The 23700-nt window shown below is 39.6% G+C and overlaps 1 protein-coding gene across 2 annotated transcripts in view; it reads left to right on the top strand.

Moving 5' to 3' along the window:
* ELP2 (elongator acetyltransferase complex subunit 2) overlaps positions 1-23700 on the top strand; it is a 45678-nt gene that overhangs the window by 14501 nt on the left and 7477 nt on the right. For both annotated transcript variants that reach the window (XM_040587038.1, XM_040587040.1), the window contains exons 8-16: positions 866-1000; positions 1945-2040; positions 3817-3917; positions 5894-6025; positions 6515-6664; positions 9778-9966; positions 18466-18532; positions 20752-20847; positions 20976-21033. In XM_040587038.1, the coding sequence (XP_040442972.1) occupies positions 866-1000; positions 1945-2040; positions 3817-3917; positions 5894-6025; positions 6515-6664; positions 9778-9966; positions 18466-18532; positions 20752-20847; positions 20976-21033 (1024 nt within the window). The remainder of the gene's footprint in view (positions 1-865; positions 1001-1944; positions 2041-3816; positions 3918-5893; positions 6026-6514; positions 6665-9777; positions 9967-18465; positions 18533-20751; positions 20848-20975; positions 21034-23700) is intronic.

The following is a 23700-nucleotide window of genomic DNA, read 5'->3' as shown; positions in this document are numbered from 1 at the left end:
TACTGTTTTATCCTTCCAACTTTGATGCACTGTAGTGCCTAAGCACTTGTGGTTGTGATTTTTTTTTTTTTTTTTTTTCTGAGATGCTGGTACAAATATTAAAAATCAAGATAGAACTTTGTGTGCTGTTAAAACGTTAAGAATTGTTGAACCTATACTACAGTTACATTTAGTTACCAAAATTATGGCTACAGTTAGTTTGATATGAAACACTCACATACGTCATTTTGTCTTGCTCACTTCAAGTATGTTTACCTGACTGGTACCTAAATGCAAATTAATAGGAGTTTTCAATATGCAAATGTCTGTATCTGAATGAGGAAGAGTTAGCTGCTTTTTCAAAGGTGGGGAAAGAGGGAAAAATAGTACTTTCTTCTCCCCACCCCTTTCTAAGTAATAGGAGATTAAGAAGAGGACTTATTCAGATGTTACCTAATCAAAAAGTTCTAGCAATGCCAAAAATAAAATAGAAGGAATTAGAGGATGCTACAATCCTGAAGAAAGAAAAGGAGGACATGAGTTTTTGAAAAGTATTGAGGCTGTCAGAATTTTGAAAGCAAAGGCCACAAGTAGTAGGGAAGTATATATACAATATCTACAGTATTTATCATGTCTTCCATGTCTTATAAATAGAGAAATGTGCATAGTCAGTGGGTTATAAACTAGCAGAGAGTTTGAAATAGTAGTGTGAGTTGATGTTAAAATAAAACAGCAGTTTATGATACTGTGTACAATAGGAAAAATTAGGGTAATGCTGTAGTGCGTGTTTGAAAATATGGTATGTTAGTCATGGCAGTGATTGCAATAAAGAAGCAATGAAAACGTGGCTCTAATGATTTTTTTAATTTTTTTTTAAATCAAATAGGTGAAGACCTTTTCTTAGCAAGCTGTGCTCAGGATTGTTTGATAAGAATTTGGAAAGTGTGTACAAAATCAAAGCAACTTCCAGAAACTGAAGATGATTCCATAAGGTTGAAAGAGAATTTTTTTACTGTCAAAAGTAGGTAACAGCTGTAAGATTCTTGCACACAACTCTTCACTCGTGTATTTGTTTATGGTTTCAGGGAACCTAACAGGGTGGTTACCATCTAATTTGGTTTGTTGCTTGCATTAAAAGATTACTAGACCAGTTTGACTGCATTGGTTTTATTCAGGTGTTAGAAAAAGTGTAGTTTTTGCTTTAAAACGGTGACTATGTAAAGTTAATGATGTGTTACAAAAAGTGGTAAAGCAGTGAGAGCTTAGTATCAACGAGTATTGTTACACATACACCAAATGCAGTACAAGGGAGATACATTTGTCTGTGGGAGGTAAGCTGTTGTGCAGTTCTCCTCCAGTTTAATAGTATACCTTTAATTTTCTTTCAAATTAAATGCATTAAGAGGTGCTACTATTACTTAAACCTTAGGACAGTACTGGAGAAAACAGATAACTATGTGCAGGCTTTTTATGGTTATTATCCTGTTTGAGCACTGTAATATCAGAGGCTCACAATGCTGATGTGGGGTAGATTATTAGGCAACTTAGGTAATATAATGAAGTTTGTATGATGTTATTTCTAAAAAGTGCTCGTGATACTTGCTGCAAACCTGGATTTGCTCTTTGTAGTATTTTAATGCTTGTATTTACAGTCATTTGGAGATGTAAATGTGCTTAAGAGTATGGGTAGAGCTAATGTCAGAGCATTTATTTCAAAACTGCTTGAAAGTTCTCCAGGAATTCTGTGATGCCACTCTGAGGCAACAGGCTGACCTATTAGCATCAGTCTGGTACTGAGGACTTGTGATAAAGTAGGTTTTCAAGGGGCTTGTTCAGTGTCAATAGGCTGTTGAGATATTGGTGGATGATGGAAGTGGTTGATTTTTTTTTCACTGAAGATACCAGAAATGACCTGGTCTTTCTTGGCTTTTTGAAAGAAATGTGGTTTTCTTTGATTTGTGGTAGATACTGATACAACATATGCAATTACTTTGGAATCGGTGTTGGCTGGTCATGAAAACTGGGTGTATGCAGTTCACTGGCAACCTTCATTTTCCAAAGGTAAAAAGATACCACTTAGCAGTTAATTAAGTCATATGTCTTCATATTGTGTTTGCATGTTCTCTTGTCACCGTGGTCTATGAAAATGTTTTAATTCTGCAAATAATGTTTTATAAGTAAAAGGTTATTCCCTTTTACTCATGTTTTCTTTAACTAATGAAATAAAATAACTAAGCTGTACAGTTTTTATTGTAATGGATTTGTTGTTTATGGAATACAAATTAGTTTGTTTAATCCGTATGAATTAGTAGCTCTAATAGTTTACCTTCATACATGTATTTGAAATATCTGTTCTTCGGAAGGTAAGCATTAACCCAAGAGCAGTCCTCTCTTGGAGCAGAAAGGAACAAATAGCAACATTCAGAAGATTAATCTTCAGTCTTCTGTGCAGTAATGTGACGTGCCAGGGATTCCTTGAGTATGTTTTCTCTGGCATGTAGCTTTAGGACATTAATGCAGGCTTTAATTGAAAAAACTTATTTACAGTTTAATTTTGTATTTTGCTCAAGTCTTTACCTTTCTAAATCCGTATATCCTGACAGCCTGGTTTGCAGTACTGATGTGCTGGTGTGTGTCTGCCTGGCATATAAGGGAAGGAGATTCTTGATTTGACATACTTGCACAATCAGAATGCTCTTGTGTATTTGTATTGGCAAAGGTGCCTTTATTTGGGAGATGTTTTAGTGTTACTGATGGCAGGTGACTTCACCAGTGCAAAGCACAGCTTTGCCAGTGTATATACAGTACTTGAACGGTAGAGTGCAATTAGAATGTCAAAATACCTGTAGTGAAAGACACAGGACTTGTTTTAGAAATATTGGCTTAGCTACCTGTTCTTTAACTTTGGTGGCTTTTTTTTAGACACTAATAAAAGACAATTAAAGCAATGTTTAGGCACAATATAGACATATTAAGTCTTGCACTGCAATTTGAAAAACTGTCCTTTAAACCATGAATTTTTCCAGGTATCTTACATCATGCTTCTGCATGTGTGCAGCTGCTTGTGTTCCATGGCCTGCTCAGTCTTGGGTTCTCCAAAATAGATTTTTTTTCTTCAGTAGAGGCAGATTGATCTGAGAGACATATTCTCAGTGCAGAAGGTAGAAGGTCTGGTGCTGACATGAGATACCACCTCATGAGATGCCCACCAATATCTCTATTCTCAAGAAAGGTTCCTCAGTGGTTCTACAGGTTTTGCAACTGGGTGATGAACCAGTTCCCTCTTCCCGGTTCTGGCTGTGTTGGCTGGTTGTCTGGAGTGTTTCCCTGCATTTTGGGGAGCAGTCCGTACTACTGTATGTATTACAAGGTGCTACAGTCTTTTGAGGTCTGTAGTGAATCTAACACTTAATTTGGAAAAGGCCCAGTGAATACTGGCATAGATTTTAAAACAAACAGTTTAAAACAAAACAATCTCTCTCATCAAAATTTATTTGAGGAATAGAAGTGAGAGCTGCTGTGCAGTCCTTGAAGCTCTGGCTTTTCCTCCAAGTTACATTTGTTTCAATATCAATTTGGACTGAATAAACAGTAGAATATGGTTGTTCTCATGTATGTGTTTTACATTTCCTTTGTGAGATTATGGCTGAAAAATACAATACCTCCTAATGAACGCCTGGCAAGAACGTAGAGCCTGTTAAGTCTGGCATTTAAGTACTGCATTGCACATCTCTGATGCTGAACAATTTTCTTAGCGTGTCTGGATTTCAAAATGACCCAATTCTTTTAGGAAGCATTTGCGTAGGTTGTAGGGTAATCATTTTCCTTGTACTGTAGATGGCAGCATGCAACAACCAATGAGGATACTGTCTGCATCAATGGACAAAACTGTGATCGTATGGGAACCTGATAAGGAATCTGGAGTCTGGTTGGAACAGGTAAGTGTCAGTCTTTCTCACAATACGTACTGTGTTCAAGTTGTGTTTCCAGCATCATCTGTGTACTGTAGAGAAGAGAAACTCTGTAAAATGCTGGGAAAGACAAAAGCATTTTCTTGCAAAAATACTCATTCTGATGCCGTGTTGTGAGTAAAATTATATTTTCCAAAAATTATGTGATACAGTATGATTTTTATTGCTTCTGTGCTCTCTTATTACCACAGCGGGGAGATTCTAAGGGGAGTCTGTGCTTAACAGTCATTCATAGTATAGCAGGCCAGGTAACACGCTGTGTACTGCTGGTGAGAAGAGGAAGAAACCCTCCGGAATTATTTGTAATTAATCCTTGTGGGAGTGTGCATTCAAGCATATACCACAGAGCAGCTGACAGGCAATTCACAAGCCTGGTTTTACTCACAGTAACTTGTTCATGGGCTGTGTCATTAGGTTTTTCTTCCATTTGAGCTGGATGCTTGCATTTCACTGTAGTATTTTGAACACAGTTCTAATGTGGATCATCCTAAATAAACAGGTAGTACAACTAGATTTATCTAGTGATTCGGTAGATGCCTTTGTTTTCAGTTGACCTGCTTTTCAAAACTGCAGTGTTTTGGCTGAATTTTTTTGTGTTGGGTTATGCCAACCATTGTTTATGATCTTTCCCGTCACAAAGAAAGTTCTAATCCTCTCGGGTGAAAAAGAGAGAATTACAGTAGCGTATTTAATTTACCCCTGTTCCATTGAAAGGTTCTTGTGCCTTTCTACTTGAAGTAGAAATTAGTTCATAGTAGGGTGATCACATAGAGGTGCCATTTGTTGTCCCTAGTTATAATGCTTAGTTGTGGCTTGATTTGCAAGCTTCTAAAAATGGGTTGTGCAGTAAAGCTTGTTGCAAGTTTTTATTCTTCCTTTCAACATTCTGTTTGCATTGTTTAGACCTCAGATGTGCAGTTTGCAGTTCAAATCAGACATGTTTAACTGCAACAATCGCTTTTGCATTGAGGGAGGGTAGCTGAGCTGAAAGCCTGCAGGGAGGAAGGGCGCAAGGTAAATATCCTGTTTTCTCTCTCCCATTTTGATACAATAAACAAGAAGTCTTCACAAAATCATTCCCCTCCTCAGAGGCGAGACTAGAATTCTGCCTCTAGCATTGCATATGAAAGTCACTTCCTTATGGATGGGATTTTTTTGGATGAGTGGTAATAAATAAAATGGATGTACTAGTCCACACTGCCATTTAGAATGAGGTATCAATTAATTTAATTGTGATCTTAAAAGCAACAGTATAATAATGGGGGAATTTTTAAAGAGTTCAGCTTGAAAGGAATTGTGGTCTTATCTCTTGAATAAAACCTGAAAATGTAACTTCAATAATCTTTTAATGTAATTAAAACCTTGGAAGAGCACTAGAGCAACTATAAGGTATACGTGTATGCGTGCATACATACATGCAAAATCACAAGGGAAGCACAAAACAGAGGCCACAGAAGGAATGTGGAGCAATTCGCAGGGATTCATGGAGAAACAGGGAAGTGGAAATAAAGTAGTGAATCTTGGAAATTAAGTGGGGGGAAGAGTAACTGGAAACTATTGTTTCTTTGGACCATTTTTCCATTTTGTGCAACAGAGCAGTAGCAAGGCAACAGATGACAGGAAACTGTTGCATCCAACAAGCTGGACTGAAACACGTAAATACTGTACTGTATCTCATTTACTGTACTGTTTTCTTTCTCTTGGGGGATTGAGCAAGATCTTACACTGAGATGCTTATGAAGGGAGGCTCAGTTAAAGTGGTACGCAGCTTGAATGCCCATATTTTAGTGCTTAACTTTGCAATTAAAATATTCTTTAAATGTATTTTTGTGTGTAATACGAACTCTTGCTTACAGCTTAATTTTCACCTCATAAGAGTAGGATGAGTTTATATGAATGGAAGGCTCTTTTCATGTATATTTCACTTCTGATCGTTCATTCAGGTACGGGTAGGTGAAGTGGGTGGCAATACCCTTGGATTTTTTGACTGCCAGTTTAGTCCAGATGGTTCAATGATAATTGCTCATGCTTTTCATGGAGCACTACACCTTTGGAAACAGGCTACAGTTAATAAGGTATGCTGGGTTTTTATTATTAGTAGTATTAAAAGAATGACTTACATGTCACTTGAAGTATTTTCTGTTGTTAATAGGAAAGTGTAACAGTACAATTTAAAATTAATTATTGAAATAGTCCTTCTCTGAATATAAAATTCTGTAGGAGGCTTCTGCAAAGAAGGGAGATTGCAGTCTGCCAGTCTCTAAAGCTGGTTGCTTCTCTGTGGGAACCATAAAGTCAGTAGATTAGTCTGAACTCCTTTGTGGTTGTGCTTTGCTCAGAAGTGGCAGCTGAACCAGTAAGATGTTTCTTTTAAGCTAGAGCAATAAAACAGTATTTGTGTCTCTTCAGACACTGAGTTCTAATAATCTGCAATTTTCAAATGACTTTTTTTTTTTTTTTTTTTTTTTTTTGCTTTCTTAATAAGGACATTGATACTTCTATTTTGGTTAGGGTATGCTAATCAGTCACTTGAAAACTCTTTACTTCTTTGGTGACTTCAATAGAAAGAATGGACTCCAGAAGTTGTGATTTCAGGACATTTTAACACTGTAGAGGATGTAAAGTGGGATCCAGAAGGAGAATTTATCATCAGTGTTGGTTCTGATCAAACTACTAGACTCTTCGCTCCATGGAAAAGAAAACAAGAGACAGAGGTACGATCTTCAAAGATTTTGTGAGCTTGTTAAAGATGTCTTGTCTTTCTTGAGTTTGGAACAAGTCATCTGAACTTGTAACTCAAACCTTACATTTCCCCAAGTGAGATCTGTTCAAAACTGTTTGTGTAAAGGCTTGGCTTGATTGTTCAGTGTGCGCTGTTTTCACTTTAAAAATACTAGTGGCAGAGTTCTAGTAATCATGTAGCATGATTGTTGTTTAATCCTGAGTCCATTTCTGAGTTAGGTTAGTGTTCTCCCAGGGTCTTGAAAACCAGGCTCTGCAGTAATTCAGGAGGAGCAATATGTGGCTGATTCTAATAATTATCTGTTGCCCTTGTTTAACACCTGCCTAAGCACTGCTGCAGGTAAGCATAAAGAAACCTAACTTTGGTTGTGTTTTTCACACAAGCTTAATCTAAGCAAAGCTCTCGCTGTATTTTTTACACTATGTTGTTTGTCACTCTGTTTTGCTGGAATGAGTATCTGGACTATATGAGTGCAGTTTGTACCTGTGCAAGCAACTTTTCAGGAAGAATTATTGCTGAATAACTTTATGTGTTCCAAAATAAGTCTAAATCTTGGTGTGGGAAAACTTGTCTAGGAATGCACAAGTTCCTTTTTCTACTTGCTCATGCATTTCTGTCATCTACAAATACAGCTTTTTCTGGCAGAACAGGACTAATGTTCTGTTCAGGAAACTGGCAGAAACTAGACTGATTGAAGTCATATAAGGCCTGAGCAAGCTGTGCCGTTAGTTGGAGGAGGCAAAGAGTGGCTATTACAACTGTCTCACCAAAGCTTCTGTTGTTTTGAGAGGGTGAATTGAGCAGCAATTCCTTGATTTCCTTCTTCCAGGTCACACGGAAGTGGTGGCAATTCCAGCTCAGGTGCTAAGCTTTGCCTTGTCTTGTAGGAAGGTCATGTCCAATTTGCTTCCCTGCCTTTTCCCCTAACCTCCAGTCTGGAGGGTGGAAAAGATATGGAGGGAAAGTCTTAAGACTAGCAAATGATGAAAACTGGCAACATTCAAAAGAGTTGTCAGTATCATGTTCTGTGACCTACTGAAATACCACTCTTTATTATGTTTGCTGCTTGCTAATTTTTTATCCTGTTTTCTGAAAAACTAATCTTTGTATGATTTACCTGTACAGCTGTTCCTGCTGCCCCTGAAACTTTTGAATTAATTGATTAGCAGAGCGATTGCTGTCTTCATACCTAAGTTTGGTGCTTACTGTATTAGTGTACTTCCCCTTCCTTTTCTGACACAGAGCATCCACCGGGCTAGTTCAGGTGTAAATCAAAGCAGCATCAACACTTGCTGCTGCATGGGGTGTGGGAGAAAGCTATAGTATCCTGTTAGTGGGTTGAGATAGAAATGGGTCATTTGAAGGGATGTGTTCAGGACTTCTGAACCCTGAAAACCAGGTGCTTAGTTCTGCTGCTCATGAACTTAGGTAACATAAGCTTTTAAAAAGCCTTACTTTCTTTAGCATCTGAAAAATTACAACAGGTCACATCTGATGTTTGTCTTAACAGCACACAATGGATGGTTCAGATGTCTGTGAAGAGTTAGTATTACAGCTCAATGTTCATCTTTTTCCTCTATAAAAAGAGAACTAAGTGTTAAATGCAAATAATTATCCCTTCTTAAAATCTCAAATTTTGATATTTTACTAGGTTCAGATATCAGAAAGGGATAACAGTCAGCTTCAATTTGTCATGCAGATTTGCAGCCTGGTTTTTCTGGAAGAAGCTCATTGAATGACTTATGTAGCCCTCTTTCGTCTGTTTTGGGGTTTGAGGTTTTTTTTTTCATTCCTGTTATGTGCTGTGTTCTAAAGTATGCAAAGATGCACCTAGTAAAGGGTAAGTGGGGTTTCTTGCTAGCTTGTTTGTTTTTAAAGAATTAGTGCTTTTTCCTGATTGGAAGATAATCAAGCTATTGTGAAAACATGAGATTTTGTACAATCTCTCAAATACCCCCTTCAGGTTCTGTCAGAATCTTTGACATACTCAGTTGAATTTTTAGTGTGATATGTTCAGTTCAAAGTCAGTACAGTGCCTTCCCTTATGTTTGTGTGGTATCTAATACAATGTAAGTTCTGTCTTGGCTGCAATTTTCCAGGCGTAATACTATTCTAATACAATTCTAATTGATTGAATTAATTCTAATTCTGCTAGCTGTTGACTCAAAAGTGCATGCTGTATTTTTCCAGCTCAAGTATCATGTAGGAGTAGTAGGAAATAACACTTACTAAAAATGTTTTAATGAAAATGTATTTGCTAGAAAACATTTTTTTTAAGAATCAGTTTTTTTCATATGTGGAATAAATTAGATTTTTAGAAAAGCAATTTAAAGAATTTCATTTTTTTGCAAATATTCTTTGCTTAGTCTGACTATATAACTTGTCTAATTTCTGGTTAGCTGTTAATTCTGGTTTTCATGGATTAGTACTTGAAACATGGATATGAATATTTCAGGAAACTAGAAAAAAAAAGTAATGTTTCAGATGAAAACACTTCTAAAATCATCAGCATTTTCCAGATGTTTTTCCTATAAGAAGCTGTTCTGATTTTGTCAGTTTTTTGCAAAGCTTCTATTAAATGCTCTCACTAAAATCAAGTATTTACAGAAAGGGGGGAAGTAGGAATCTGTAGCCTGCTGACAGCAGTGCTGCTGTGCTTTTGTGAAAGACAGATGAAGGAAGCAAGTTAATTGTTGCGACCTTTTATAGATCTTTCAGAGCTACAGTTCTGAAAGCAGCAAGTAGCATATACTCCTATTGCTTAAGCAAATTATGTCCTATTCCTGACTGTCTAGCATAAAGAAGTCGCAGTAAACGCAATGTGCCATTACTAACAAAGGTAAGCAAATACCTTAAACATACCTGTGCAGGGACGTAGTTTACTAATTACAGGAATTGTTTGGTGGAAAAATAGGATTTAACTGATGTATGCTCACATACATCAGTTGTATGAATGTCAGTAGAAGCTATTAACTTTCCTTTTTGTTAATATCAGCAAGTAGAGTATTAGTACTGTATTGGAACTCAAAATCTTCCTGCCTCTCTGGTTAAGAATGGTGTTTTACTGTGTGTGTGTTCGTTTAGGTAACCTGGCATGAAATTGCAAGGCCTCAAGTACACGGATACGACATGCGTTGTTTGGCAATGATTGGCAGGTTTCAGTTTGTGTCAGGAGCAGATGAAAAAGTGCTTCGAGTTTTTCGTGCTCCCAAGAATTTTATAGAAAATTTCAGTAACATCACTGGTATTCCACTGGAGAAGCTGTGCTCCCATGTAAGTGTGCTAAAGCAATGCTAAGTGAAGACAGCCTCTTTCATGTAAATAAAAGATTTAGAAAACGTCAAATTGCACTAAACTCCATAAAAATTCTTTTAATAGTTCTGATGCCTTAACTTTGGTTTTTTCCTTTCCCTTCTATTTGTTTCCATGTGTGTTGTTTCATATGTATTTTTATGGTGATGTCTTATAAAACATGTTGTATTTGAAACTGGAGACCTGGTGTCAGAAGGTTGCAGAGAGTGTAGGTAAATTTTAAGTAAGTCAGACCAAGCAAACTACTGTACACATGTGTTGATTTGAAAGCAAACAATAAGCCTGGAAGTGTGCTTCCCCTTAATTTAAGGGTGTAGTGGTCTTATTTAGATGTAATTATTGCTTTGTGTTGGGTTGTTTTAATTGTATGCTTGGAAATAGCATAAAGCTTTCAGCGCTATTGTTAGTTGTTACATATAAATATTTATAAATATGTACTTGCTCATTCTTTATTTCCTGTTGGCATTGGAATTTTCTTGAGGCCTTCGTATTCCAGTTCTTAGTTGTGGATAAGTGTATTTTCCTATTCTGTGGAAAGATAAGACTGCAGAGTTGCTGTCCCTTGTTTGCTCCCTGTTTACTGTACGTTCTAATTCTGTTTTTCTCTGCATTTTGTAGAGCAGACCTCATTTAGGATAGTTGCCTCTGTACAGTGCCTTGCATGCTCTTTGCATTTCTGGCTCAAAAGCAGTGTTTTCTGTGCAGCTTCTCAGAGGTGGATTAGCCTTTCTGTTTCATTAAGCAATTGAAATATCTGGGAAAAAAATCTATTCATTTTTGATAGCAAGAAGTTACATAAGTAGCTGTTTAGTGATTTAATTCCATAAGACTTCATAAGCACTTCCATTAATGATATTGTACAAATAATATTGTGCTTTTATAATGCTGGCAGATGTCATTATTTTACCTTTTGTAGACTTCCCTTATCAGCTTTTCCTCTGAATGCTATTTTTTGATTCATGATACCACAAAATGTTTCACATGGGCTTTGTTTAAAGAGGAAGGCTTTATGAGCTCTGATGATACAGCTACTCTTATATAGCTTTATTGCAATTGTTTTCTGTGAATGCTATTTTTCATTAAAGTGGGTAAGCTTTTTCTTAATTTAGCTCAAGCACCTTCCCAAAAGAAGTACTTAAAACCAAAAAAGCCAGCTTTATATTCAAAAACGGTTGAGTAGGATTATATTCAGTTCAAATCCATGGGATCGTATTATACTTTGGGTTATAATGAAGAACCATTTTTGATTTAGACATGTGCGTGTCTCCTAAATTTTCTCATCAAATTATGAACATCTTAGATAAATAACAGTATTTTAAGCTGTCAGCTAAATTATTAATCCAGTTCTCTAAAACAGTCTTTCTTTGAACTTCTCAGAGACCATAAGGAAGGGGGTTTACAGCTATTAAATCTAATATTTTCCATCTCTGCATAAAGGGCCCCAAGTTCACTTACCCTTTCTAAATTTTGGATTAACCCCAGCCAGCAACTAAATACCACGCAGCCACTCGCTCACTTCCCTTTGTTCTGCTCCCCAGTAGGATGTGTAGGAGAATCAGAAAAAGGTAAAACTCGTGGGTTGAGATAGGAACAACTTAATCATTGAAATAAAGTAAAATATAGTAATAATTATAACAGTAACAACAATTGTAATGGAGAGAGAGAGAGGAATAAAACCAAAGAGAAACAAATCATGCAAAATACAATTGCTCACCACCTGCTGACCAATGGCCAGCTGTCCCTCAGCAGCAATGGGCAGGCCCCAGCCAGCTCCCCCCCAGTTTATATACTGAGCATGACATTCTATTGTATGGAACATCCCTTGGCCAGCTGGGGTCAGCTGTCATGGCTCTGCTCCCTCCTGGCTTCTTTTGCACCTCCTCACTGGCAGAGCATGGGAAACCAAAAGTCCTTGACTAAGGGCAAGCACTGTTTAGCAGCAACTAAAACGTCTGTGTGTCGTCGACATTGTTCTCATACTAAATCCAAATCACAGCACTGTACCAGCTACAAAGAAAATTAGCTCTATCCCAGCTGAAACCAGGACAGTATCTGGCCCTTATTCCATACCATGTATGTCTTTTCAATACACCATCAGCTTTTCTGTCTTTTGATAAAAACAGTTATCATTCCCCTTAGTCTATGGATCATCCCTCTTCAAAAGTCTGTTGAGTTCATTTAGTCCATGATGTTGGGCTCCATCTGTCGTAACAGTCTTTCAGGGCAGCAAAGATGGTGGGTGGTGTTGGCTTATTGCATGTTGAAGACAGTTCTGATTCTGTCACTGCTGTGCTGGTCTGGTTTCATCAAAGCTCATTCTTGATTGAAAGGGAGCGGGGTTCAAATCCCCAAATCTGGAGTGGTAGAGATGGATGCCACAAGGTGCCCACTGTGGTGATTGGCATATAGCCACCATAGAAATGATAATACACAGTGTTACATAGCAATTAACGTCATACAACTTAATTCATTGGCTATTCTCACCCCAAATCAAATCACCTTGAGGCACACATTGGACTTTCCATCCCCCCATGTTACCCACCAAGTGCACCCAGGTCCTTGAGCAAAAGTAATCCTACACAAGGGTTTACTTTTGCCTGAGGCAGAAATAACTCAGACTGTTTTCCCGAACATATTTTTTATGTGCACTACAGGAACTTTAACCCCTTCTACAGTACTTAAAAGTTTTGATTGGGAAGGGCCAGCCCAACTGGCAGATCCTGTAGTGTTGACTAACCAGATGGCTTTTGCTAAATGTGTATCCCAATGTTTGAAGGTCCCACCACCCGTTGCTCTCTGTGTAGTCTTTAACAGCCCATTGTACTGTTTGATTTTTCTGGAGCTGGTGCACGATGGGAGATGTGATACACCCACTTGATGCCATATTCTTTGGCACAAGCATCTATGGAGACTGTTTTGGCAAAAGTCCTGTTGTCTGACTCTGTTCTTTCTGGCATACTGTGCCACCGCAAGGCTTGCTTTTCAGGGCCCAGGACAGTGTTCCAGGCAGTGGCATGTAGCACAGGATGTTTCCAGCCACCTGGTGGTTGCTTCCACCATTGTGAGCACATGGTGCTCGCCTTGGCAGGTTTGTGGGAACGGTCAACCTGCCAAGCCTCACCATATTTGTTTCAGTCATTGTCCTCTGTATCAGCTAGGCTGTAACTGCTTGGCTTGCTCAATTGCAGTGCATGCTTCACATTCATGAATAACCTTTATGATAGTGTCCATGGTCAAGTCTCCCCCTTCATCAACAGCCCATCTATGTTTGTTGCATCTTGTCCCTAATGGCCTGAGGTGTTATGGGCCCACCATGCTCTAAATAGTTCACCCTTATGTTGCCAGTCCAGATCTACATGAGCCATTTCAGTCTTAGCAGCCTGATCCTACCTGTTGGTTGTTTTGATGTTGTTCAGTGGCCCAACTCTGGGTACATGAGCATCTACATGACGTGTCTTCACAACTAGATTCTTCATCCAGGTAGAAATCTCTTGCCACAATGTGGCAACCCAGGTGGGTTTACCTCTCTGCTGCCAGTTACTCTGCTTCCATTGCTGCAGCCACCCCCACAGGGCATTTGCCACCATCCATACATCAGCATACAGGGGGTAAACTATTGTCCATTTTTCTCGTTCAGCCATGTCTAAAGCCAGCTGGATAGCTTTCACCTCTGCAAACTGACTCGATTCACCTTCAGTGGTTTCTGCGATTTGTGGGGGACTCCATACAGCTGCCTTCAGTCTCCTGTGCTTTCCTACAAAACAGCAGGACCTATCAGTAAACAAGGCATATTGCTTCTCATTTTCTGGCAATATTTTATACAGTGGGGCCTCTTCAGCATGTGTCACCTCCTCCTCTGGTGACATTCCAAAATCTTTGCCTTCTTGCCAGTCCATGATAACTTCCAAGATTCCTGGACAACTGGGATTTCCGATTTGAGCTCATTGTGTGATCAGTGCAACCTGCTTACGCCATGTAGCATCAGCTTTGTGATGTGTAGAGGAAACTTTGAACATCCAACCCAGCACCAGCAACCAGGGTGCCAGGTGGAGCTGCACTTCAGTACCCCTTCATAAACTGCTAATATCTTTTTTCAGTTGGAGTATAGTAGGTCTTAGATCCTCTGTATCCCCAACTCCAAAAGCCTGAGGCTGATCTCGAGTCTCCCCTGGCGCTTTCTGCTGGAGGCTCCAGGTAGGGCCATTCTTCCTGGCTGCGGTGTAGAGGACAACTTTTACATCTTGCCCTGTCCGGCCTGGCCCTAGGGCTACTGCTTGAACTGTTGCTTGTTTTAATTTGTTCAAATGCTTGTCATTGCTCAGGGCCCCATTTGAAATCATTTTTCTTCCGGGTCACTTGATGAGAGGGCTTGTAATCACACTGTAATTTGGAATGTGCGTTCTTCAAAAGTGCACAAGCCTGAGAAAGCTTGTGTTTCTTTCTTACTGGTTGGTGGAAACATTGTTGTTACTTTGTAGACAAACTGGATCTTCTCTGCAGGTCCCTTGACTTTGCTTCGTTTTATGGCCAAACCAGCTTTCAGAAGGATTTGGACTATTCTCTTTCTCAAAAACTGCTGCTGTATTGCCCCATATGATGATATCAATATGCTGCAGCTGTTCTGGATCTTCAGCCTATTCAAGTGCAACCTGGATCAATCCATGGCAGATGGTAGGGCTGTGTTTCCATGCCTGGGGTAGTCGGTTCTGGGTGTATTGGGTGCTCCTGCAAGTGAAAGCAGGTTGTGGCCTGCACTCTGCAGCCAAAGAGATTGAGAAAAACGCATTTGCAGTATCAATGGTGACATGCTACTTGGCTGCCTTTGCTTCCAGTTCATATTGAAGTTCCAGCATGTCTGGTATGGCAACACTTAGCAGTGGTGTGACTTCATTTGGGCTGAGATTATCTGCTCTTAGTCTCCATTCTCTGTTAGGCTTTTGCACTGGCCATATGTGGCTGTTAAAGGGTGAGCAGGTCCTGCTGATCACTCCTTGGCTTTCCAGTTGATGAATCAGCTTATGGATGGGAATCAGGGAGTCTCAGTTGGTGTGATACTGCTGCTAGTGCAATGTTGTGATAGCGATTGGCACCTGTTGTTCTTTGACTTTCAGCAACCCCAGAACAGAAGGGTCCTCCAAGAGGCCGGGCAAAGTAGACAGCTGCTTAATTTCCTTTGTCTCCAGGGCAGCTATACTGAAAGGCCACCGGTACCCTTTGGGGTCTCCTGAGGTAGTCTGTGCCAAGGATGGATGGAGCCTCTGGGCCAGTCACAATGGGAGCTTTTGCCACTCGTTTTCAGTCAGGTTTATTTCTGCCTCTGATACAGTTAGCTGTTGGGATCCCCCTGTCACTCCAGAAATACAAATGGGTTCTGCCCCTTTTATTATAGTTTGATGGCATTAGGGTACGCTATGCCTGTGGGTCTGACATGCCAGGCCATTGGATCCACAGAGTCTGTCCCTCTCCTCCACCTGGCTGGAGGCAGGGCCCCTCTAGTACTGGTTATAGGATTCTCCACCAGGGTAGTGAGCAGTGCAGAGTGGCTGTAGAGTGGAGCAGCCCTGCCCACTTTTTGTGAAAACACATTAGAATTCCTTTTCATAAGATCATAAGATCAGCCCTTCCACTTTGTCTGGGACACTGCCCACTGGAGACTGGAGCAGCAGCTTTCCTAGAAGAACCCCCATTTGTGAGTGGTTTTCTTGCAGTTTAGGTACCTGTACCTCAAGGGTCAAGGTAGGTTTTCCATCCCACTTCCTTATGTCCTTTCCGTGGTCCCACATGTAAAACAACAGGGTACCCCATGGTGTGTACCCTCTCTATTCTCCCTCTCGAGCAGAAGGGCGCTTCCTGTTAATAGCTGAGATGCAGGTCCATACTGGTGGGGAGTAGAATCTATCCTCATCAAGTTGCTGAACCAGTTCCTCCACAACCAAGGTGAGGGAGGTAGGGATGTTATCTTCATATTCGTGGAGCTGGCAAGCCAGTTCATCCACGTTCAGTGCCGCTTCATCTCTCCAGCTCATGACTGTCAGTGAGTTGGCATATGACAGTGGTGCGTTCTGTACAAATTTCTGCCGTGTGGTTCGCGTGCATTGGGCTTAGTCAGGATCTGTGGGTAACTGTGTTGTTTGGGTCATAATAATCTCTAGCATAATAATCTCAGGTACTGGATACCTCTCTATTGTGGTCTGCTTGGCTGGGCAATGTATAACATCTTCCTTGTAGGGATACTCTTTCAGGCTGGACAGGAGTTGCCTCCAGAGGCTGAGGACTTGTGGCCCTTTTCCAATTGCCTTGTTAATGCCCCGTTCTCTAGACAGTGATCCCAGCTGCTTGGCTTCCTTACCCTCTAATTCCAAATTATTAGCCCTATTATCCCAGCATCGAAGCAGCCAGGTGATAATGTGCTCACCTGGATGATGACTAAAATATTTTCGCACAACCTACAGCATGCAGGGCAAGGCTTTGAGTGGTTACCTCTTGTTCTGCCTCTTCCTCCTGTTCCTGTAATGGCCCTGTTTCATCCTCCTCTACTGAACGAGCTGTCTTTTGTGTTGATTTGTTCTGATGTATAGGGATGACTGATACTAACACAGGCTGGTCCTCTGGTTCAGCTGTCACCTGTCACCAGGGTGTGAGAAGTTGTAGTGCCATTTGCTGGATTTTGAGTAGCTGCAGTGCCTGCTGCTGAAGTTTGAACAGCTGTAGTGCTTGTCGTGGGGATTGAAGCAGCTGTTAGTGCCTTTCGTGGCAGCTGGAATACCTGCAGCGAGTTGATTAGTTCTCAACAAGGCCAGAATATTGACCAGAACATTCAGCGTTCCTAGAAATAGGATCAATGCCAGAAAAATCTGGTTTCAACGGCCCAAGGATATTCAAAATTTTCCAGATCTTAAAAACACTTCTGTAATTAGCCTGTGGGAGAAGGGAAAGGTACGGGAAGGTGTCTCCGCCATAGCTTGGCTCCCCAAGGAAAAGCAAAAGGTGCAATGATTCATAGTCCCCGCGAGATGGCACCCGTAGCCCAGAGGCGATGGCAGCCCTGCGTGCGTAGTCCGTGATCAACGATCACAGCGTATCACAAGCCACCACTACACAGTACAGTAAAACGAGGACGTTGGTCCAGGCCCGAAGGACCTTTTTGCTTGCTGCAAGTAAGGTGTGACATAACACAACTCCAAGACCAATCCGAGAGCAAATAAATTGACATTATGGCCACTGATTATTAAAGCAATACAATAAATACTTGTACCAAACTTGTTTTAACACACTGTAGTCAGATCTATCATTATCTCAACCTTCTAGCCCCATGTTGTGCACCAAAAGGGACTGTCATGGTTTAACCCCAGCTGGCAACTAAGTACCACGCAGCTGCTTGCTCACTCCCCCCTACCCTGCTCCCTACTGGGATGGGGAGGAGAAGTGGAAAAATGTAGAACTTATAGGTTAAGAACATTTTAATGGTTCAAATAAAGTAAAATATTATTACTACTATTGTTGTTGTTATTATAATAAATGTAATGGGAAGAGAGAGAGGGAGGAATAAAAACCAAGAGAAACAAGTGATGCACAATACCCGCTGACCAATGCCCAGCCAGTCCCTGAGCAGTGATCGACAGGCCCTGGCCCACTGCCCCCAGTTCATGTACCGAGCATGATGGTCTGTGGTATGGAATGTCCCTTTGGCCGGTTGGGGTCAGCTGTCCTGGCTCTGCTCCCTCCCAGCTCCTCACTGGCAGAGCATGGGAAACCAAAAGCCCTTGACTAAGGGCAAGCACTGCTTAGCAGCAACTAAAACATTTGTGTGTCATCGACATGGTTCTCATACTAAATCCAAATCACAGCACTGTACCAGCTACAAAGAAAATTAGCTCTATCCCAGCTGAAACCAGGACATTCCCCCCCATACCTTTATGGAAGTATTTTCTGTCTGGTGATTTATTTGCCTTTTTTTTGCTGCTCTAAACAGGCAGGTAGTCCAGCGCTATCTCTCTGCTATGTACTGAGTTGTGTTTGAAGCTGTGGGCACAGGCACTCATCCTCTATCCCCTTTTCCAAAATGCTGCTTTATTATTTTACCCCAGAACAGACTACTTCCCGATCCTTTTGTGTTAAAATCTGCAGTGCTCTCAGTTAATCCATTAAGTATGTATATCCTAGAATAAACAAAACTGGAAGAAAACCTGTAATTAGGAATGAAGGTGCATGCTGTATAGCAAAGCCCTTGAGCTGAGCCCTTAGAAATGCTCTTTTTTTTTTTTTTTTTTTTTTTTTTTTGGCAGAGTACTGGTCTTCATTTTGTCCAGGATATATTCTGGATGAGTTGGGAGTTTTTCAAAGTGCCTCCTACACTTCTCTAGAAAAATCACTCTCAGGGATTCTTTAAACTGTGGCCTTTGAAATTTGAACCTACATGATAATTTGTGTGTAACCTTTTTTTTTTTTTTTTCCCCCTAGTCATCTGATCTTCCAGAAGGTGCAACTGTGCCAGCTTTGGGATTGTCCAATAAAGCTGTTTTTGAAGGTAAAATGAGAAATAATGGTGGTGGGTTTTGTGTGGAAACTTTTAAATGATTGCTTTTGTTTACATCTTTTTGTTAGATCTCTCATTGTAAGCTTGACTGCAAGTTTAGAATCTAGAAATAAAATTGTGCAAAGTGTTCAATTCTCTGGTAGCACCTAAATATGGTGCTTGAAAATAAAAAGAAAGCGCACCTGAGGGTCTAATCCCCTAATGTCTTGTGCAAACCCAAAATGCTCTTTCCCTGCTTTCCTGTTGTGTCCCACACCCCTGTAGGAAGTAACCTTGCTCAGTCTGCACAGTGCTCCTGAGAGCCTCTCCTGTGGACTGATCTTTATGAATTTCACGTGGATGCTGGTGTTCATTGCTCTACTGTGATGGGTTTGGGAGTAGCCAGGGCAGGATATTATTAGAATACTCCCACCTGGTGGTGTTCCTTTGCTCATTACCCACTCTCTCCCGCCCTAAGACTGATGACTTAAAGCCAAAAAGATAGTATTGAATCGAGTATGGTGAAAACTAGGTTCAGAGTTGTTAAAGGAAGACTACCTTTTGCTCCTTGTGGTTGCTCTGTAAAACACCTTGACCTCCAAAGCTACATTCTGGAGTCCTTTTCACACTCTTGTCAAATGTTAGCACCCTTGTAGAAGCTTATAGAAGAAATGCTGCTTTGAGGAGGATAAGTCACATTTTCAGTTCCAGTGAAAGTAGCCATGAACCTCCAGGTAAATGGTGTTTTGTGAAAGTGTTTAGGAAGGAAGAATTAGTTAGCCAGTAGTAACTAATGTTCTGTCTGTAAAGGCTGGTGAGGCACCAGATGAATTTCTTGGAGAGGTGATGGGGATTGCATTATGTGGGAACAAGGAAGGATGGACAAACATCTGTCTAGAATGATAAACATAACTGAGTATTATCTTGAGACTGGCGATCGGACTGGTAGTCTGATATTTCATGAAGTCTCTTGTAAAAATGCACTTATACTAGAATCTACAAACTAGGTCAGACCTGTTTTTTCTCTGCTTAAAGCTTTATCAGAAGGTGTGAATTAAAAAAGGAAGCATTTTAATAAGCTTTGTCCCCAGGGTCTTCAATGGCAATACAGCTAAATTTTCCTAAATCTTCTGTGAGAGAAAAATAGTTGTAACTGAAGTAACACATAAAATATGGCAAAAATGGCAAAAACTTTTTTTCTGCTTTCTCATGAGTCCTTCTGCTGAGACAGGGAGCAGGACTTCCTTCTCCTAGAGTATCATCACACAGAGAGTAACTAATTTCCATTGATTTCATGTGGCACACCCAGAAGCAGCACTACAAGTAGAAAAGCTGTCAAATTTTCCGATGTTGTCCGCCATTGCCCACTCAATGCGATCAGCACTGATGGCTTAGGTTAAAGCCCCACAGACCTCTCTTGTGGCTTAGTCTGGTGAGCGATGATCAGATAGCAGTCTCAAACTAGATAAATGTTGCTAATTTCATTTTCAAGGGGAGAGGATACAGGATGAATGGGAAGATAGTCTTTCTGTTCAGGTCTTTCTGAACCTGCTTTTTTAAACTGCTGTATTTGGAATGTGTATATGGCAATAAATTAGATTCAGCCTGAGAGCAACTGTTCCCCAGCTCTGTACCTTTTTCTTAAAATAATACCAAGGACAGAGTTGAATTTTAACTTAAAATTAACTGAAGTAGTTTCAGTTACTTCTGGTACTTTTGCTTAAAGCTAAGGGCTGAGCCCTTGGCAGTTTTGCTGAAATTTGAAAATCATAGATACAGTTCTGCAAGTATGGCTTTTCATTTAGGCGTCTATATTAAATTTAGGAATTCATCACTTGCATCTGAGATTCTTACCATAAACATTTTCAAATACAGAACGAAAGATTTAACATCGGGGAAGCACAGGTTCAACTCCTGGGGACTGCTTCTTTCAGGTAAATCAAAGTCTCTTCAAGAATCTCTGAAAGAGACTGTGCTGATGGAGAGAGGTCAGCCTCAAAATGAATTTAGTCCAAAAGTTAGATTATTTTTTTAAATTTTCTTTTCTCATTCTCATGTGCGTTAGAATAACTAGATTCTAATATTAGTGTAACTCTGGAAGCAGAGAAACCTAATTTAAATTACTTACATTATAAAAACAATAGATGTTTGTTACTTGTATAATAAGCGTTCATATTTTCCCTCCTGCCAAGTATATTCTCTCTAGCTAATGAAGTCCTTGCTTTGAACAGGAGATATGGCTGTTCAGCAAGCTGAGGATGAAGAAACGTTTAATTCCATTTCAAATCAGTATCCTGAGGTTTATTTCCAACCCTTGATCCTTACAGGTATGAGATTAGTTTCTGTTGTAGGAAATAGAGAATGAGGTTCATTGGATATAAACTTGAAGCATTGTTTAACTGATTTTTAGATTATTTAGTACCAAATTTGAATATGTTGTACAAATGTCTTTTAGAACCTCCCCCAGAGGATCACTTGCTGCAGAACACCTTGTGGCCTGAAATTCAGAAACTGTAAGATTTATTTTTATTTTTCAATTAATTTACAAAATTTCTAGAAAGCTATTGCAACATATTAATGTAGTCTAATCTTGTAATTCTTCCTGTTTTACTACCTGATTTGACTTTGTGTGCAGTATTTCTTGTAAAATAAATAAATTGTATATATAAAAATTAGGAAACGATGCAGAAAATGGCAGTCAGAATTGATGTGCCACAAAATTTTATTTCCTAGTTGTTTCTGTACCAGTGAAATATGTATGTTTTTTAGCATAAACTTATTATTTTGAATCTGTAATGATCAGACTTTCGTTGTCCCTTTTGATGTTTGTCTTTTGAAGGTCTGTTTAGGGCACCAATCCTTGGTTTTTTTCTGTTTGTTCCAAGAGAATAATAAGGTTTCTGGTTTGCTGTAAGAAACTGTGGCATGTTTTCATGGTCTTATCTGTGCTCTGGAATGTGATGGGCCTGTCTTTCCGTGCTGCAGCCTTTGTTTATGTCTGTCTGCTGAACACATCTGCTTAAAACCTTGCCTATACTGAAGGTCTCTCTGTGTAGAGAGTTTTCTGCTTCTTTCCACTTCATAGCACAGACTTGCAGATTAAGTTTGTCTTTATGTTATGGAAGTAAAGGCTGAGGCATCAAAGGAGGAGCTTCCCCCTAAAGCCTAACGGATCTGTAAGACGCAATAGATGGAAGCGGCAGCAGAAATACGGTGTCTAGTGGTAAAGCAAAGTGATGACTGTTGAGTAAGATGGTTATAAACCCCGTTTGGCTACTGAACACTGACAGAGTGGGTTGTGGGTTGCAAAGGCAATAGAGTTACATGGCCATGACAATAATTGTTTTGAGGTTGCAGGATTTTAGAATTCTTCAGCTGTGCTTTGTTCCTTCTTTTCTGAGATTGACAGCAATTTACAAATGAAGGTTGTCACCCCGTTTGTTCCCTAAGGATCCCGGTAACATTAAGCTACACTTTTACAATCTTCAAAGTTTTAGTTTTAGTCTTCAAAGTAGCACTAATAAGTTAATCATCTCAAGCTTTTATGTTTTGGGGTTTTTTTATCTGAATCTCCTGAAGGAGTGGTCTCAGGCAGGAAGAAGGAGGATATTGAGCCTTTGCTGCTGATTACAGCTACCTTTATACGTTCCCAATTTTGTGACTTCAGTTGGAGGGCAGGAAATAAAAAGCTTTGGGAAAACAGTTTTCAGGTTGCTTTAATTTGACTGAGTGGGAGGTTTTGTGAGAGCTCATCTGTACCTTCAACTGGGCAGTTAATCTTCTCTGAATGCTTTTAAGCTCTTTTACTGTGCTTGCATTCAAAAGTGTTTCTAGGAGGGAAGCCAGTGGATGTTAGACTGTATCAGCATATTTTGTAATTTCTGTTAGGTTAACTGGTTCTCCTGAGCATGCTATGGCTGCTGATGCACCTGCTCACATAAGTAGTTTGATGAGGATTCTTTAAGTAGTGAAAAGGAGTCAAGGCCAAAATTTTTGTTTGCCTTTGACATTTCTTGAAGTTTAATGAGAAATTAATCTTGGATATTCTGCTACAGGAGTACTGCCTATCTGCTTTTATATCCTGCATTCATTAAAATAACTGCATTTTATTATGATCTTCAGGGGAGTTATCTGAGAATCTTTTTCTGGTTTTAGAGACACTGCTAATGATAGGTATTCTTTTATGCAAGGGCAACAAGATGTAAAGCATTCACAGAATTTCAGGGGTTTTGCTCAGGATAATCTTGAAAGAAGTAACATGAAATTGCATAATGTAGATTTCAAGTTGCCATAGCAGCAGAAAAACAGTGTGAGGAGCTGACTTGCTAAAAATAGCTTGTTTGTCATTGACATTTGTATATTCCCAGCTCTAACTTGACACCAAATTTTGAAGGATTAGTGTTGGGTTTTGCAAATTGTTTGCTTGAGTAGGTTTTAGTATGAAGAACTTGCTGAATTTTTTACATAATCTAATAATTTTAAAATAAAAATATGATAAATCCTGTGAGAGTATGCTGATCTTTATTTATGCACTTGGAAAATTACCATAGAGAGTTTATATGCAGCAGGCTGAGATTAAAGCCTGAGTGTTGACATAAAAATATATGTTTATATGTATGTGCATTTCATAAAATACACCTGGAAGTTTTGAGAGATCCTTTTTGACACTAGAAAATTACTGTAATCATTTGTCTGGACACTTTGAAAGTCTGTTCACCTGTGTATAAAAAAGATGCTATGAATTGTACATTGCTAAGACAAAATCACTTGTGTTTGAAAATGTCACTTCATTATTCATTCATGCAATTGCTTTGCTCCGTTTGAATGTATTTTTGGTGGTGTACTACATAATGAAGGGATCAGATTCTGTGTATGGGGGCAGGGAAAGGGGTTGTACTGGAGCTTCTATACTTGCAAGGCTCGTCCACGCTTGTGAACAGCACCTCCTATTGCCACTAATTCTGCTCTCTTTACTGGAGACAGCATTGGGCTATACAGGTTGTCAGTCTGACCTGTGATAGTCCTGCTCATGTGTCTTTGCAAAAGACATTGGTTTAGGTTTTATTTTAACTTAAAGAGAAAAATTACATTTTAATGCTTCTATTTAGCAAGAACGAAGTTGCATGCAGAAGCTCAAAATGTTTCTTTCAAGTGTCTTTCAGTACAGGAGATAAAACTAT

This window comes from Falco naumanni, chromosome 3 (assembly GCF_017639655.2).
Source record: "Falco naumanni isolate bFalNau1 chromosome 3, bFalNau1.pat, whole genome shotgun sequence".
In the NCBI taxonomy this organism is placed as follows: Eukaryota; Metazoa; Chordata; class Aves; order Falconiformes; family Falconidae; genus Falco; species Falco naumanni.
Note: the sequence above shows the minus strand (reverse complement) of the source record. Positions and strands in the feature narration are given on the sequence as shown.